The following is a 17,862-nucleotide window of genomic DNA, read 5'->3' on the forward strand; positions in this document are numbered from 1 at the left end:
TTTTGGCAGAAGAGTCTCTAAATACAAAGGTTTCTACCTCATCTCCCTTTTCAGTCCTGCTTGTAGGATTTTATTCTTTATGTGGCTACTTTCTCTATCATTAGGACAGCTTTATGCCCAGCCAGCAGACACACAGATGTTCTCCCACTGACCTCAGAGACCCTATCTTCACATGACTGTCTTGAAAAGGAAAGAAAATTGCCTTGGAAATTAATTTTTCAGATTTATTTACAAGCCATTTTAAATTTCTGACCTGTGACAGACCTTCCTTGGTGAAGACTTGTACACGGTTCTGTGGGAGCACCAGAGTCCATAGAATAAAAGCTGCCTGAAGAAACTGTATTTGGTCCTCTAGGCCAGTGGGGTGAAGATATGCTACTACTTAGTCTTTGAGATTTAAAAAACTTTAACTTATGAAACCAGGAAGCTGAAGGGACCTTGAATTCCTAAGAGACAGATTCCTAAGAGAATTCCTAAGAGTACATTCCTAAGGACAACAATCATAATCGCAGTCATCAATGCCTGACATTTACATAGTTCTTCGTCTCTAGGGAATCTACAGGGAAGTCCGAGCAACTCAAAGGCAGTGCCAAATATAAGGCGACCTCTGATGTAAGGAAGAACTGGCAAATGACCTCAAAAGAAAACTCTTTGTGAAATAGAATAAATGAAAGAAAATGCCAGGGAAGCTAGAGACCAGATAAAAAGGATGACAAAGGTCAGGTGGGAGATTTACAGGGATAGAAAGAAATCTATACTCCACACAATTTTTCAGGACAGAACACTCAGTAATAAGGTGTTTCATTCCATTATCACCAATAATCTTCCGTGAAGCTGTTAGAGTCTTATTTTCCACATCTGCTTCCCTTTTATATTAGAGGATTATTCCCTTCTTTATCCAGTACCAATGTCAAACATTGTTGCCACAATTGTTATGCCCAGTTCTCTGATGATGGTATGATAGACATTTCTCTTCACTTTAGGAGAAGAGTGCAACTCCAGATAGCTGTTACTAAGAGCAGGCCTTCTGGATTCACACCCTAAAACACTTTCTGTCTGGCCAGACTCTCATAAAGCTCATAGACCCATGATGGTGCTAAACAACCCAGAACATTTTGGGCTTCAGCCCCTGAGGTAAAACAGTCCATGTCGGAGATTATTTTAAAGTGAAGATCCAGATAAACTGTAGCATATTCAAAGCTATGTTAGGTAAGGAATGTCTGAAGGAATTGGGGGTTACATAGACAAGAAGATGATTCAAGAGGTACAAAATAGCCAGTGATGTGCTAGGACCAGCTCTTACCAGCTCATAAGAGCAGATTGGTAAATATTCAGGAATTTTGCAAGCTGGGTGACATCACACCAGTAGCTTGATATAAGCTATGGTGGGAGAATTTACACCATAGAAATTAACAAATGCTACAAACAAGGACTTTTTTCTGAAAAGCTGATTGTTAAACATTTACCAGCATATCACTGGAAATAGCTGTCTTCAATTTCATTTTAAGACTTATCTTTGGAGAGAGATTATATTTGGTTGTAGGAATAGTTCTCAAAGCTTTCCAATGTGGTATCTGCAAAGGCAAATGAGAATAAATCATACTCCCTTGAGCTCCAGTGACATAGTCCAAAGTGGCAGAGAATCTAAGCAAATATTAAATGTATAAAATAATGAGGATATATTATAACGATAGAACTAAAATACTGGACAACAATAAATACATTTTATCTAGCCAGTAAGTAGGCTTAAAAATTTTAAGTCCATGCATTTTTCAATAGGTGATTTTAAATACTGATAAAATCAAACTTTTGAAGTAAAAGGTAAAAATATAATGTAAAAATTTAAAAACAACAATTAAAATTAATATGGAGAGTATATAACATCCAAACAGTAGATGGAACAAAATAGAATAAGAAAACAAAACAAAACAAAACAAAACAAAAGCAATAAAGAAAACAAACACAAAAATTCAAAAAATTAAAAGCAAGAAAGGAAAAAAATGAAGCATGTAAAATTAGAACAAAATAGAAAGCAAATTGCATGGTAGGAAACAAAGCATCTATATAAATCAATAATTAGAATAAATGTAAATTATTAAGGTCCTCTGTTAAAAGAGATTGTAAGAATGGATTAAAATACAAAATCCACTTGATAAGTAGTTATAAAAGATATGCCTAAAACATAAAGTCACAGAAAGGTTGAAAGACCAAAGGTAGAAAAAATTATACTAAAAAAATATTTATCAAATGAAAAGCTGATGCAGATAAAATAGACTTTAAGATAAGACTCTATTATGGATAGAGTAAGATGCTACAAAATTATGGAAGCTTTAACTCACCAGGTATACCATTCTAAACTTGTATGCCCCAGCTAGCATTTAAATATACAAAGAAAAATTGACAGGATATAGGAGACAACTTGTGTCATCCTGATCATGTGAAATTTCAACAGAAATCTCTCGATTAGTTTAATTAAAACTTAAAATATTAGTAAATATACAGAAGATTTTAATAAAATAATAATATGCTGGATTTATGGAACAAATATAGAACCTGTCAACAAGTAAATAGGGAATATTGATTTTTCTCAACCTCATATTGAATATTTATGAAAATTAACTGTTCTTAGTCATAAAACACATATCAACATGTTTAGGGAAAAAAACCAATACAGGCCACATTCTCTGACCATTATGCAATTAAGTTAGAGGTCAATAGCAAAGAGAGAAATTTAAATATCTCTGTAGTTTGTAAATTTCAAAAGCATTATTTCAATTATCTATGAGCCAAAGAAGAAATCATAATAGAAAATTGAGAAATATTTAGGAGTAAGCTAAAACAAAAAATTTACCTGTCAATATTTATGGAATTAAACTAAGGCAAAGATTACAGAGAAATTTACAGCTTGTGTATATATGAAAAGAAGAAAGGCTGAAAAACTAATAAACTGACATCCAAAAACAAAGTTAAAAAAAAAAGAGCAAAGAGAAAACAGAGGAAAAAAGCAAGAAGAAAAATGGTGGAAAGAGAAAATAAAGATAGAATAAGGTCAGCAAAGGCAAAAATCAGTCCTTTGAAAAGACAAATAAAATAGACAGAATTCTGGCAAGCCTGGTTAATATAAAGAAAATGGACAGAAATAAACAATACTAGGAATAGTTTAAAAAAGATTTAAGGGGCCGGCCCCGTGGCGTAGCAGTTAAGTGCGCGCGCTCTGCTGCTGGTGGCCTGGGTTCGGATCCCAGGCGAGCACTGATGCACTGCTTGTCAGGCCATGCTGTGGCAGCGTCCCGTATAAAGTAGAAGAAGATGGACACAGATGTTAGCCCAGGGCCAGTCTTCCTCAGCAAAAAGAGGAGGATTGGCATGGATGTTAGCTCAGGGCTGATCTTCCTCACACACACACACACACAAAAAGAAAACATAAAAAAAAAAAAAAATTTAAAAAAGAATACTAAAAACTTTATGACAATAAATTTAAAAACTTGAATGAACTGGAAAATTCCTAGAAAAATTAAGAAAAGAATAGAAATCCTGAAAGTCCAATAACAATTAAAGAAGTTGAATTAATAATTTTAAACCTTCATACACATGCACACACGTGCGCGGGCACACACACACACAACACAAAACCAGGTTTGGATAGTTTTATAGACCAATAAAGCCATACTTTGAAGGAATAGATTATTCTAACTTGAAACGGTGTTTTCCTACAAACAAACAAAGATGGATTATTTCCCAACTCAGTCCATGAGGCAAATATATCTTTGATGCCAAACCATATAAGGACAACACGAGAAAGGAAAATTAGTAATTGCATTACTCACTAAAAATTACTCAGTACTAAATTACAAATTATTGATGAACACAGATACCAAATAAAATATTAGAAAATCAAAATGACAACAATTCATAACCAAGTTTGTTAATGTTAGGAATGTGAATAGTTTAATAGTATAAAATCATCGTCTTAACTCAGCTAATTAATAGGTTAGGGGGAAATCAAATGCAGAAAATGCATTTGACAATATTCATCTCCATTAATGGTAAGAAAAAAATTCTTTGAAAATTTTTCTAGGATCTTTAACCTGATATCTAACCTGGTATGCATCCAAAGCCTATAATAAATATCATTTGAATAGTGAAAAATTAGAAAACATTCTCTTTAAAATCAGGAACATGGCAAGAATGCTCACCATAGCTTTACTCATCATTACACTGGGTATCCTAACCAGAGAGGAGAAAGGAAGAAAAAGAGACAGGGAGAGAGGGAGAAGGAAGAGAGAGTGAGGAAGAGAGGGGGTGGGGAAGAGGAAGAGGTAGGAAGGAAGGAAGGAAGGAAGAGGAAAGGAAGGAAGGAAGGAGAGAAGGAGAGAAGGAAAGAAGGAAGGAAGAAATTAAAAAGGAAGAAATAAACATATATATATGATATTTATATATGGAATTGTTTAGGTGTAGATGATAGTCTATATAGAAAATGTAGCAAGGCAATTAGGTATAAGATAAATATTCCAAAATCAATTGCATTTTTATAATGTGACAACAAATGTAAAATGTAATCTTAAATATTATTTACAATAGCAAAAACAAAAGTGTGTTATCTAGAAATAAATTTAAGATATTAAGACCTTTATAGAGAAAGTATAAAACTTTATTGAAAGACATCAAAGAAGACCTTTAAATACATGGTGATACACCATATATAAGGATAGGAAGACTTAATATCTTACAGGTGACAATTTTTCCCAAAATTAATCTATACAATCAACGTAATTCCAAACAAAATTCTACTAGGGTTTTTTTTTAAGGAGTTTAACAAGCTAATTCTAAAATGCATATGGAATAACAAAGGTCCAAAATAGACAAGATAATACTATAAGAAACAACAGAGGTATTTTCTTACCATATATCAAGACACTTTAAACTTCTAGTAATTAAGACGGTATAGCATTGGTGCAGATAAAAAGGACAATGGACTATAAAAGAGTTTAAACACAAACTTATCAAAATAGTTACTTGAGATATGAGAAAGATAATTTTACAAGTGAGAGGAAAAAAGAGAGTCTAGTCAAATGGTTCTGGGACAACTGTTTATGCATGTGGATAAAAATCATTATGCCATTGGATGACTGAATTGAACCCCTGACTCACACCACACATAAATATCAATACCAAATAGATTAAAGACTTACTTGCAGAGCAAAACTATAAAACTTTTGGAAGAAAACATAAGAGAATATTTCATGACCTCAGGATAAAGAAAGAGTACAAGAAAATGAAAACATAAATTGTAGTACATTTATACAATGGAATATTATACAGTATAGTTATGTACCACATAACAATGTTTTGGTCAACTAAAGACCACATATGTGATGGTGATCCCTTAAGATTAGTACCATATAGCCTAGGTGTGCAGTGAGCTATACCTTCTAGGTTTGTGTAAGTACACTCCATGATGTTCGCACAATGACGGAATTGCCTCAGGACGCATTTCTCGGAACATATCCCCATCATTAAGCGAAGCATGACTGTAGTAAAAATTAGTAAACTACAGCTACACATATCAACATGGGTGGTTCTTAAAAATTTCAAGTTTGTGTAAAATAGCAAGTAACAAAAGACTACTTAAAGAGTGACACAATTTGTATAAAATCCAAAAACAAGCAAAATTAAACTTAACATGTTATGTGGAGAGACATACATTGGTGATAAAATTAATGTTAAAAAACAAATGGATAATAAACACAAAATTCAGATTAATGGTCACTTCTCAGCATAGGAACATAAGAGAGAGAAGAGAGGAGCAATTAAGTAGATGCAATAGCATTGATTATGTCCTATTTCTTCAGTCCACAACTCTTTGTTTTATTATTATGCTCAATAGTTTACATTTATGTTACATATATTATCTGTAAGTTGTGAATATGACATAGTTTTAAAATCAAAATCTCAATATAATAATATTTCTTCTCATTATACAAAGACTAATTTAGTTATAATTCAAGGTCTCCAAAATCTAAGTGGGGATTTCTGGGGCAGGGGTACGGGTGGGAGGTTCAACTGGTAATGAGTTTTTTGTCAAGCATAGATAAGTAAACCCTTTTAAATTAATGTGATTATTTTAAACTAATCTAAGCATTAGTTGGTTTATTGAATTAAATCCCTTTCACATCTGAAAGACTATGCTTCCAAGGGTCATTTGCTGAGTGAAATAATTTAACTGTTCATGTTAACCAAAACCATTAACAATATAGAGTTCATACAGATACTGCCTTGATCTTCCAATCCTGGAGTTAGAATGAATCAGTTGCTCTCAGAAGAAGTTAGGGAACAACTTTACCCCAAAAGTCACTTGCTTCTGTTTTTCCTTTAATGATAACTTAGTCCATTCATTACATGTCATTATGGCTTGGTGAGGTAAAGCAGAGAGAGGGAGGAGAGAGATAGATATATACATGCTTAGCATTTTCACATAACTCAATTTATACAACTAATTACCTAAAGATGGTGTTGAAACTAATTTTAGCAAGTAATAAATTGTAATCAGGATCTTAAAGAATATTCTGCCTTTTAATCTTCATAGATTCTGTAGTTAAAAGTAGAAAGCCACTTTACTGAAAGTGTTGCCAAACGTTCCTCAGATCCCTCACCATCAAGGAGATTGGAAATGTCAACAAAAGTGCCAGGATTGTTACCTACAGAGAACATTTAAAACTAAGTTAAAAGTATAGATTAAATAAATTCATTTGTGCCAACTTCCAAAAGGCAAGTGCAATCTTCAGAACCTGGAGATGAGAGAATCGAGAAAGGATATGCAATAGTGGGGGAACTGCTGGCATTTACTAAATCCCCACTGAAAACATAGCCCCTTCCTTAGATCACTCAGATTAGTCAGTCGATAACTCTATCAAAACTGCCTCCCACCTACAGAGATCTGCCTGGGGCTCACTACCCCACACGCTTGTCTTCTGAGCAATGCCATTTGAGGTTATTAATTACAGAGAGAAAGAGGATCAATGACTAGAACCCAGAAGTCCTGGTTTTATATCAAGTGGGCTGGAGGAAGTTGATGCCAACACTGGAAACAGGTCCCTGCTCTTCACTTAGTGACACTCTTAGTGATGTGTCACATTGTAGATTGTGTCTTTTTCAGAGAAAGTCAATCATGTCATTCTCTTGAGATGAGAGTGATGACCAGCAGGGACACTTTTGCAGTGAAATAATGTAAACTATTCCAGACATGCATCAAGCTTCTATTTGCTGACTTCCTTGGGTCAGGGCATAAGAAATCAATCTCAAAGGATAAGGGAGGAGCTTATCTTGCCCAGGAAATTGCCAGTGGCACACAGGAATTTTGCTGTTCGTCTGGAAGTGACCAAAAAAAAAAAAAAAAGCATCGTTTGGTGGGTCATGTGACTCTACCCGCTCTCAAGGCAGATCTCTTCTCGTAAGGGCTCTGTGTGGAGCCTCTGAAATCTGTGGAGATTTTTCTCTGCCTTGCAGGAAGAAAGCAGGTAGATGGATAAATAAGCATGGCCTTGCTCCTGGTCTCCTTGCTGGCATTCCTGACCTTGGGCTCAGGATGTCATCATCGGATCTGTCACTGCTCCAACAGGGTTTTCCTCTGCCAAGAGAGCAAGGTGACAGAAATTCCCTCCGACCTCCCCAGGAATGCAGTTGAACTGTGAGTATCAGAGGCAGCGGGAACAACTGCATGGCTGGCGTTTGTGCGTTGTGTGCTATTATTATTTTGACATGAGGCTGATAACTGTTGGGCTAAGATATTTCTGCCCTGACTGAAGGCTTGAATAAAACAGACTCCCTCAGCCCAACACTCCTGCCCTGCAGCTCTCCAAGGATCTTAGTGAGAGTTTATCTGAGCATTTGTCAGGGAAGGGCAGAGCAGAAACCGAATCCAAAGGCAAAAGGAAGACTTCTTAGTCTTTTCAACACCTTTGCTCTTGGGTTCCCTACTGTCTTTGGTGGAATCAGAAAAGCAGAACTAAGAAAAAGTAGAAACTTAGAAGACCTAGCATTGGAGGCAGGACGACGGCTTTGATTTAAGTGGAATACACAATGTGTGTCACCTGAGGACACTGAATTCAAGAATGCAAGAGTCGTGGTTGCTTTGGAGGCAACAGCAAATAATTCCTGAACTGAGATTCTGCTTCCTGGGGAAAAAGAGGGTTGGAGTAGAGGGAAAAGGGTGTGAAGAGAGGAGGAAAGGAAAGAAAAAAGCAGGTGGAGAGTGAAGGAGAAATACAGGATAATCTTTCATATAGCTAGAAAAATGTGATTGCCAACTTTAGATTTTTACTGACCTATTTTAATAAGAAGTAGAGAGACTCTTAGAGTTGGACAAGGTCTTAGACATCATTTCACTTTCTCTCTTTATTTTACAAATGAGGAATCTGGGGTCTGGAGAGGAAAGACAATTGCCCAAACTCTCACGGTGAGTTGGGGCAGAGCCAAAACTAGAAATCAGGCCTTTTGGCTTACAGTCTACTGTTCTAACCCCAAAATCCATGTCTGACAGCATTAAAGTAAGAGGAAGGCAGGACTGTTTAACTACTTCCCCTGGAAACTGGCAAATTGTGGCTCAGAGATTGTAGACATCCTAAGTGTTTATATTCCAAGGATTTTAAACAGAAGCCGTTATTCTAGAAGCCTGTTTCAACCTTGGTCCCCCTAAGCTATGGATGACTCTTATGTTATTGCAGAAGGTGATCATCTTTTCAGTCCACTGGTTACCGTATCTACACTCAAACACGTTGGTGTTGCATTTCAGATTTTCACTTAGGGACGTATAGCCACAGATTTGGTTGGTTCTGTTTGCTACTTTTTCCCTTGCCGACACAAGTCCTCAGTTCCTATCAAGAGGCAGCTGCAGCAGCAGGGAAAATAACCAGTCAGCTCTGTGTTTTGGCTACACTGCCTCAGATGAGACGGTTGTTCCTGTTATGGGAAAGAATGTGCCATGCACAGAGACAGTCTGGTCTATTAGATCGTTATAAACACAGGAGAAGTTCAACATACTTGAGTTCCTGTAAGAAGTCACTTGCTTCTAAGTACGTTTGAACAATTACTTAGCCTCTTCTGAGCTTCAGGTTTATCGCTTCTAAAATGGTTTTAACACAACCTGCTTGGTTGGATTGTTATGAGCACTAACTGATATTACCTGCCCCAGCCCCCACCGCCCATTTCTGCCTCTCCTGGCCCTTCTCCACTTCTTCCAACTTTTCCCTGTGGGTCAAGCAGTGCCAACTAGTTTCTAAAGCAGACAGCCTCTAAAAAGTTACAATTTTAGGGTGATACTCCTCTATCCAAAACTCTTCTACACTAGGCTCTCTGCTTTCTGATATCTTTTTATCAGAAGACAGATTTTTTTTCATTCTGCGTAGAAAACGGAAGGATGGAAGGAAGGAGGGAGGGAAGGAGAGGAAAGGAAAGAAAGGAGAGAAGGAAAGAAACAAAGAGAGAGAAAAGAAGAAAATCCACCCCCAATCCCCAGGCAGTGCGTGTGTATGAGTTAGTGTGGGAGGGGCAGGACTATGATTTTTTTAAATCATAAGGTATAAGGTATAAGTGACTAAAACCTATCTCTGCCCAAGAGCACTTTTCAACTGTGGAAAGCGACTGTGGGAAAAAGTCTGTTGGACAGAACACCAGAAACAAATTTCACACTCTGGACAAAAGCTAGCCCTGGGTCAACCCCTTGCTTACACGTATGTAATAGAGGACAAAGTTGCATAAAACTAAGAAGGGAAAAAAAGTGCTTGTCAGTTATTGGCATTTTCCCCACCAGAGGAATGAGTATGGTTATTTGAGAGCTTTGATGACTAAAGAAGTTATCCGAGATACCTAATCTTGAGAAGATTTTTTTCTCTGCACATTTATTAGTAAGGTATGAGTTAGACTATTCCAGAGTTCAGCTTTGCAATCTTCTTAGCAAGGTGTATTGAGAAAAACAAGATGAATTTTCTTTGGTTGTTAGACAAAAAAAAAGAAAATTATTTGAGGATATTTTTGAAGTCAGTGTGTTGATCGCTGAAGAGCAGATAAAATGCCAAGTGAGCTAGAGCTCAGACGATGTATCAGAATGAAAGAGTAATTATTTTTCTTCCTTAAAAGGATTGGCTTAGGGTTATCTGGAATATTGGCAGAAGAAAGATGAAACGGCTTGTTCAACTAAGTAATTCTAACGCACCTTGCAGTCTTCCGAGTTTGGATATTGACTTTAATGATGATCACATCAGGTGTAGGTGGATGGACTAGCTGGGCTTCATCGACTGCAATTGCTCAATCCATCAACATGTCAAAGCTTCATTGTTACTCAGGTTCACTTGGGGGAAAACAACTCCTACATTTTACCATGTACATTTTTATCCCATCACTCTTTTTATATATCTGCCGGCTATCACCAAAGATTTCTAATTACCAACCATCCGCACTTGCTGATATTAACACCAAAAGAACACAGAAGCACCGTCAACAGGCAGGTAGAGTCCATTTATGAAAGGGCTTCTCCTATTTGCTCGGTGCTTTACACATACTACTTCCTTAAAACTTCACAATGGAACTGTAAGTTTGGGATTATTGCTCCAATTTTCAAATGAAGCAAACCAAAAACCAGAAAAGTTTAATAACTTGGGCAGAGTCACCCCTGCAGCTCCTGAGTGGCAGAGCTGGGATCCAAACTTCAGCTTGTGTTTCTGTCTCCTCTGTACGTGTATACGATGAAAGTCTGATTCCTTTTACTTCTTCCACTTAAAAAAATAAATTAATAAAAGTGTCCTTTAGAATTTGGACCAGAGATCGGCAAGTTTTTTCTATAAAGAGCCAGATGATAAATTTTTATGTTCATAGGACATACAGTCTCTGTTGCAACAACTCAGCTCTGCCATAGTTGTAATAAAGCTGCCACGGACAAAAAGTAAATGAATGAGCATGGCTGTGTTCCACCAAAACTTTACTTATGGACACTGTTTGAATTTCATATTTTTCACATATCACAAATTATCATTCTTCTTTTGATTTTTTAAAATCATGTAACAAGGTGAAAAATGTTCCTCACTCATGGGCCATAGAAAATGGGGCAAGCCAGATTTGGCCTACAGGCCATAGATTGCCCACTTCTGATTTAGACTGTGGCTGAGAGTGGTTAAATGTTACTGGCTTAAGTAGGGTTTAGGCAGCCTGAGGTAATACGTCACCATGGAGAAAGTACTAAACTAGGTGAGCAAGTCAGGAATGGAGGGAATATTCACGGGTGGGCTTTTAACTGGTTCTGACAAGTCAGAGACGATAGGGTGTAGCCTCTGGAATCCCAGAGACCTGAGTTCAAACCCAGCCTATGCCATGGGTTTCTGCTCTATCACTTGGGTTCTTGGCTATATAATGGAAATTACAGTGTGTGCCTTACTGAGTTGCTATGAGAATTAAATGAGACAATGAATGTAAAACACCTAGCACAATGCCTCCCAGGTAGCGGTGCTGGTGGTTGCTGTTGTCATCTATAAAATACTGGGAAACAAACCACTTACCACAGAGGACATTCATGATGATCAAATGAGTCAATAGGTATGAGAATGCTTTGAAAAAGTGATATAAAGATCTTTATAACTCTGAGATAGTTTACAGCATTCCACTTACTTCAGAATAATCTCCTCCTCCTCTCAGTGGCTGGAGCACTTACTCTGTGTACTTACTTTCTGAGTGATAAAATGTATTTCTTGAGGCTTTTAATATTTGCCAAGAACTCAGAGAGCAGGTTTCATTCTTACCATAGTCAAAGGAATTTTGATTTCTGACTTACCCTGGAAACTCAGCTGCACCTGGAGGCAGTCAGTGAATCTAGAAAGAACCCTTTAATCTTGCTGTATTCTTCCTGGAGGTAGAATCTCTATGGAGAATGCAAACACCCATTCAACATCTGAAAGTTTAACTCTAAGTGACTGTGGATACAGCTACCTTTTTCTTCAGCAGGATCAGATGACCACAATGCTAAGAGGAGAAAAGGGTCCATTGATGGTCATTCTCCACAGGGAGACCTCTACTGAGATTATATTATAGGCCGCCTGTGTTGACCGCTCTCCTCATGGGAAGATCCTGTATTTCATTGCAATCTTAACTGACCAGCATTTACTTCTAATTATCTAATTATATTTTTCCCTTTTTATTTAATTTCTTTCCCTTATATTCCTTTTTTTTTTTTTTTTTTTGGCTGTCTTGGTTTGTATCACTCTCCATATCCCATAACCCTAGATTATTGTTTAGTTAGGAGCTAGTTTAGTTTTTCCTTGGTAGGTTGTTAGTTCTGAGGGATGTATCAGTATTGTGTGCAGAAGAGGGAAGACTTTGCTATGTCAATAAGTTCTGTGGTCTCCAAGAGAGAAATAGAGTTTTTGATGTTTGCAAACAAGTTTAATTATGGAATTTTTTCCTCTAAAAATATCTCCGGGGTTTAATATTCTGCAGAACATACTTTGGGAAAGGCTAATCCAAAATCTGGTCTATCCAACCCCAGCCACCAGAAAGAATCCTTTGTCTGAACTGCAGCCCAGACCTCCTGACTCCCAACTCAGTCCTCAATAACAGCTAGAGATGGACCTTGGCTGGGTTTTCATTGCTTTGTGCCTGAGAAGCAGCTGTTTAAGAATGCGATATGTCCTCATGGAGGAGACAGTTCTGACATATAGACTATAGCCATGAGGAACGAGGTGTTACTTATTCTGAGGTAAAGAAAGGAAAGATAAAGCAAAGGACTATAAAACTACTAAAACTACTCCTGACCTGCTCATTTACTGAATATTGATGGTTTAATTCTCCTCACCATGTAGATTTCACCTTCCTGATTGCTCATATCTAATCAGTTTTACAAACTCCCTTCATACTGAGACTAGCAGTACCTCTCTTTTTTTTTCATTGGCATCATCTTTGTTTGCACCCTGAATATCTAAAGGCTGGATTATATATTTACTTCCTAATTCATCTCCTTCCTGTCAATCTCTTTCTTCTCCAAGCCAGCCTGCACACTGCCATTCCATTTTTCTTGATAAAACATCGCTGCCACCATGTTATGATTCCCCAGTTCAAAATCATCCAATGGCTCACCATTCTGACTTGACTTCTCACCATTCTCCAACAGGAGCCATCTATTCCACAAGGCTGATACAGACTTGCTCTCAAACTCAGTTTCTATCTCCTGATGTCTTTACGTTATGACTCTTGCTTATACTATCCTCAGTTTCTTCTTTGCCTCTTGAAATCCAACCTACTTATCACAATCTTGCTCAAAGGTTGCCTCTTTCATGAAGTCTTCCCTGACCACTCCATATTTATTTAATCTGAACCCTCGTGCATTTCATTTCGTACTTAATCTTGCTTTGCACTTAATTTTTCATGTGTGCCTTATTTCCCTAACTGCAGTGAAAATTTCCTTTGTACTCCTTATTGCGCCTAGTTCAATGCAAGGTATGTTCTGGGTCCTCAATTACATGTAGAACAAATGATACAATAAATAAGGGAGAATTGCATCTGTTTATTTGCTCTGCTCCTCAGTATTGAAGAAAAGATTCTTATAAAAAATGATTATTGCTTTCCATGTGGTGAATTACTATAGGATTTGATAGTTTCCTTGTTTTCCTTGCCTTTTTATGTATTTGTTTTAAGAAAATGCCTGTGTCATTTGAGAATCCATTAATTTGTTCAGAAAGAGAGATACATAGACTTGAAACAAGGTCTCCTAAGTTAAAAGTTGAATATTCTATACTCTAAGAACGTCACTCAATTCTCTTGACTTAAGTAATAATACCTGACTCTCTATCCCTAAAAAGAATATTGAAAGGATGAATGAAATTGCCTAAACAAAATCACTTTAGACCAGGCAGAAATTTTCAAAGGTATAAAATTTTTGCCAGTTAAGGTCAGATTCCAAACCCTGAATGTTAGGTTTCCTGTGTTGCGCAGATGTGCTTTAATTATTATATTCTGTCTGGATATCAAAACCAAACACCCCACTGTGCAGATTGCCCTGGGTGCCCACATCTAGACACTCCTACTGCCTTGTTTAGATATTTCTTTGAAAGAAACAAACAGCACAGTTTTCATGCTAATGTATATATAATCCTTTCTATTGAAACAAAAACCTTCCCCTCCTTTAGTAAGAAATGATATGTCTATGTCCAACATTTAGAATGTAATTGGGCTAGGGCTAAAGGAGGTTTATATTCCCTGCAGAGGAATCAGAAAAATGACTAAAGGAATAGCTATAGAATGTAGTACCTTGAAAGGGAAAAAATCCTTTAAAGTAGAAGATGAACTCTACCCTGAGAATTGGTTAAGAGCTATAATTTACAGGGTCATTATCAGCAATTGAAAAGTAGGGGTTTGATGGCACAGAACCACTTTTGCTTGGTGATGATAAAATTTGCTTGTTTACCTAAAGGTGTGTGCTGTCCTTCCTCACCCAAGTCTTCTATCAAAGAAGTCTAAGCTTCAGAAGCAGACATCTTGGCAGCAAATGAGAAATTCATTTAACTTTTGATTATCCTTCTCCAAAGCCACTAATTGGGTTATCTAGTCACTGTGGTTGATTGGACTATGCTTTTTTTTTTAAGCTGTTAGATTTAGACTCTCCAATTTAGCTTTATTTAGACTAGACTCTAGCTTATATATCCCACAAGGTCACCTAGGAAAAAGAGTAATTATTTATAATTGCTTTGGATCTGATTATAATGAGATTTGAATGTTTGTTCTTAATCTAACCTCTTTCCGAAGTATCTCAGAGCATGTTTTGTGTCCCTGACCTGAACATGCCATTATCTTGTTCTTTCATATGGAATATGCCAACTGATCCAAAAATCTTCAAAGAATGTGCAAGAAATCTTTGAATAAAGGAGCTAAACCCTTTTCATAGACTGAACTCAATTATATTTTTAGTCTTAGGTGTAGCTTAAGTCCACTCTCATTCATCCCTTCCCCCAGACCTTTTTCAGCAAGAGCCAACACAGTCATCACAGAATCCTGTGTCAGAAATAGTGGAAAATGTATACCATGAGCCATTTTTTGTGTCTCTCTAATGCCAAGCTTGCTAAAAACCTTTAAGAAATAGGGACTCAAAAAGTTCAGCTAAGTTTCAATGAAACAGAGAGATCAACTAATTGAGGCTATCAGAGAGAAAATTTGTCAGCAGATTGGTGAAAGTTTGAAGTAAAATGGTGATGAGGTTTCTTTCAATTCTAAAATGCTTTGACTTTACAAACGTCTTCAGGCACCAAGCTTTCCCCAAATCAATAGGCTTTTTCTAGGCCTCTGAGTCCAGCAGGCGTATAATTCCTAAACGGCTCTGATTTCAGTTGTGGGATTTGGGGTTGGGGGTAAAGGGGGTTGAGGAGGGTTCCCTCAGGCTCAGTAGACAGTTCTTCTGTTATTTTGAAATGAAGTATCAGAAACCTCCACACAAACACCTCTTTCTTTCTCTTGTTATTTTCAGTTTGGAAGGGGTTTTAAAGAAAGAATTTGTGAGGGATTCCAGCTCCAACAATGACTTTGTAACTAAATAAATAAAGGTTGATGGGAGGTCACAAAACATTTCATCCAGAATCCTCTTGGAATAGGAGAGGTATGAGAAAGAAAGACCTCTTATATGGAAAGGCCAGAACCTTGAGCACTAGATTTTCAGGAGTGGCCCCAATTTAAAATATTCTGTCCCGTCTAAGAAAGTCTGCTAAATTTTGGTTCAGAAGATAAGATCACATCCCTAGAAGACTGGATTGCCGCTGCTTGTGCTCTCCTCATCATCTCATGGAAACAGCTTCTGAATTGGTCTCTGTGTCTTCAGTCTTCTCCCCTCCCAGCTCCCTGCTCTGAGCTCTTGCTCTGGTTGAATTCCTATGTGGGCTCCAATGCCTAGATTCAGGACAAAAGCCCAATGTCCTAAGTTTGACATTAAGATCTTCTCTATTTTGGCCTCAAATTAACTCTCCTGTCCTCTCTCTCATCTTCCATCCTCTCAACTCTTTGCTCTGCACACTATTTTCTATTCCCCAGCTCCCAAATCTTATATTCCCCTATCCAAATACTATTATATTCTCCAAGCTGAAATATGTTCTACTCCAATATCATTCAGCTTTTGAGACCAAAGATTCTCGTTTTTCACGAAGTTTTCTTTCAACAGCAAATATTTATGGATTGTATTTGTGCAAGGCGCTATACTGGGCACTCGGGAGAAAAGAATCAATAGGAGAAGCATGGTGCCTGCTCTCACGGAGCTGCTGAAAGAGAAGAGTGTCAACAAGTAATAACAATAATGGTTTTCCTCCCTTTTACCCACAGCAATCAAAACCCTCCCTCAGAACCCAGAATAGTGATTGTCAAAACCACTCATTTGACAGTTAATTACAAATTGCTTTGTGCAATCTGAAATCATAGATTGTGAGACCTGGAAGAAACAGATGCCTGTTGAAAGCCAATGGGAAGATACTGGCCTGCCGATGCCAGAAGAAAGTTGATGAGAAGATGAGTGTCTGACCGTCTCATCTAGATTTGCCCTTTTGACCACCTTAGGGTTGATTTCAGGAGCTGTGCAGGGCTACTTCCAGAATACTCCATTCTTTAAAAGATCAGAAAATCTTGCTTTATCTTACAAGGAGAACACAAACTTCAAATGAAATAGAATGACAAATGAACATCGGCAAATTTATGACAGGGTTTAACTGGGAGATGTTGAAATATTTAAGTTTGACTAGAAGTTTTCAAATTGTGAAAATTCAAGGGACCGGATCCTTTGAGTTGGGATAGAGGAGAATGCCACAGGATGTGGAAAACAGCATCAAAGGGGGCCATTTAGGCTGTGCTGTTTCTCTGTCAACCTCATAATTTTTCCTACAGCTGCTTGTGTTCATGAATACTATTATGTGGATATGAGAGAGGGAGTAGATAAAGGAGTTTACATGTCAATGGGCTGTGTATGCCAGCTTCCCCCCAGAGCAGCTGAGTGTTGTCTCTGAAATCTGGTAGTCACACAGTTAGACTTAACAAAGCCCAGATACCTCTTCTGAAAAATGATATACCTTAAAAATGTCTACTTTGGTATAAGGGGGACACTAATAAGGAATTATTGAATGCTCTTGAACTTATAAGCAATTTCCCTTTCTTCTAAATTTCAAACTACTTTGTATGGCTATGTTTAGAATAGAATAATAGATGGAGTGCAAAAGAATGACCACTCTCCATCATCAGATCACAGGCTGAGCAAGTATCAACAGTCAGCCCCAAACCCTTGCCACTGCCATGTACCCACCAAGGCTAGTATCTGATCAGAGTAGGAAAGGAAGAAACCATCATTTAATTGGTGTTATTTGTGGGCAAGCAGTGAAGAATTTCTGTAAGTAAATATATTGGGGGCGGGGCATGCAGGAAGCAGCAGCAAATGTGACAAGAAATACTCTTTTAATTTAGAAAATTTTAGAAAAGGCAATGAAAGCAAACATGAGAATTATGATGAACAGCAAAAAGGTCATCTAGAATCCTGCACACAGTAGCAAAATTGCTTATCAGGCCCCAGATTGTGAAAATCTGCTGAACTCCTTTAAGAAGAACATACAGTCTTGGAATGGCATCTGATTCCCCCAAACAAATACTAGAGACAAGAAGAAAGAGAACAAACAGTTATGGTAGCCAGATAGGAAAATTACAAAGTAGCTCTGGGAGCAGAGGCCTCGGGTAAGATTCGAGAAGAAGAAGAGCAAAAACAAAAGCAACAGAAGCTATAAATAAAAGAAATGGCTGGGCCATTGAGTCAGGGAATTGCTGCTTCTGCCTCTTGGGCTGGTCAAATTCCCCAGAAGATTCTCCCAA

General features: G+C 37.4%; 1 protein-coding gene across 6 annotated transcripts in view; it reads left to right on the forward strand.

The window, feature by feature from the left end:
* Nucleotides 1-7,420: 7,420 nt before the first annotated feature.
* Nucleotides 7,421-17,862, forward strand: part of FSHR (follicle stimulating hormone receptor) — a 182,456-nt gene continuing 172,014 nt past the window's right edge. For all 6 annotated transcript variants that reach the window (XM_087436789.1, XM_087436792.1, XM_087436793.1 and 3 more), the window contains exon 1: nucleotides 7,421-7,687. In XM_087436789.1, coding sequence (XP_087292915.1) covers nucleotides 7,536-7,687 — 152 coding nt within the window. In that variant the 5' untranslated portion in view covers nucleotides 7,421-7,535. The remainder of the gene's footprint in view (nucleotides 7,688-17,862) is intronic.

This window comes from Ceratotherium simum, chromosome 11 (genome assembly GCF_057802395.1).
Source record: "Ceratotherium simum simum isolate JZ-2026a chromosome 11, ASM5780239v1, whole genome shotgun sequence".
Classification (NCBI taxonomy): Eukaryota; Metazoa; Chordata; class Mammalia; order Perissodactyla; family Rhinocerotidae; genus Ceratotherium; species Ceratotherium simum.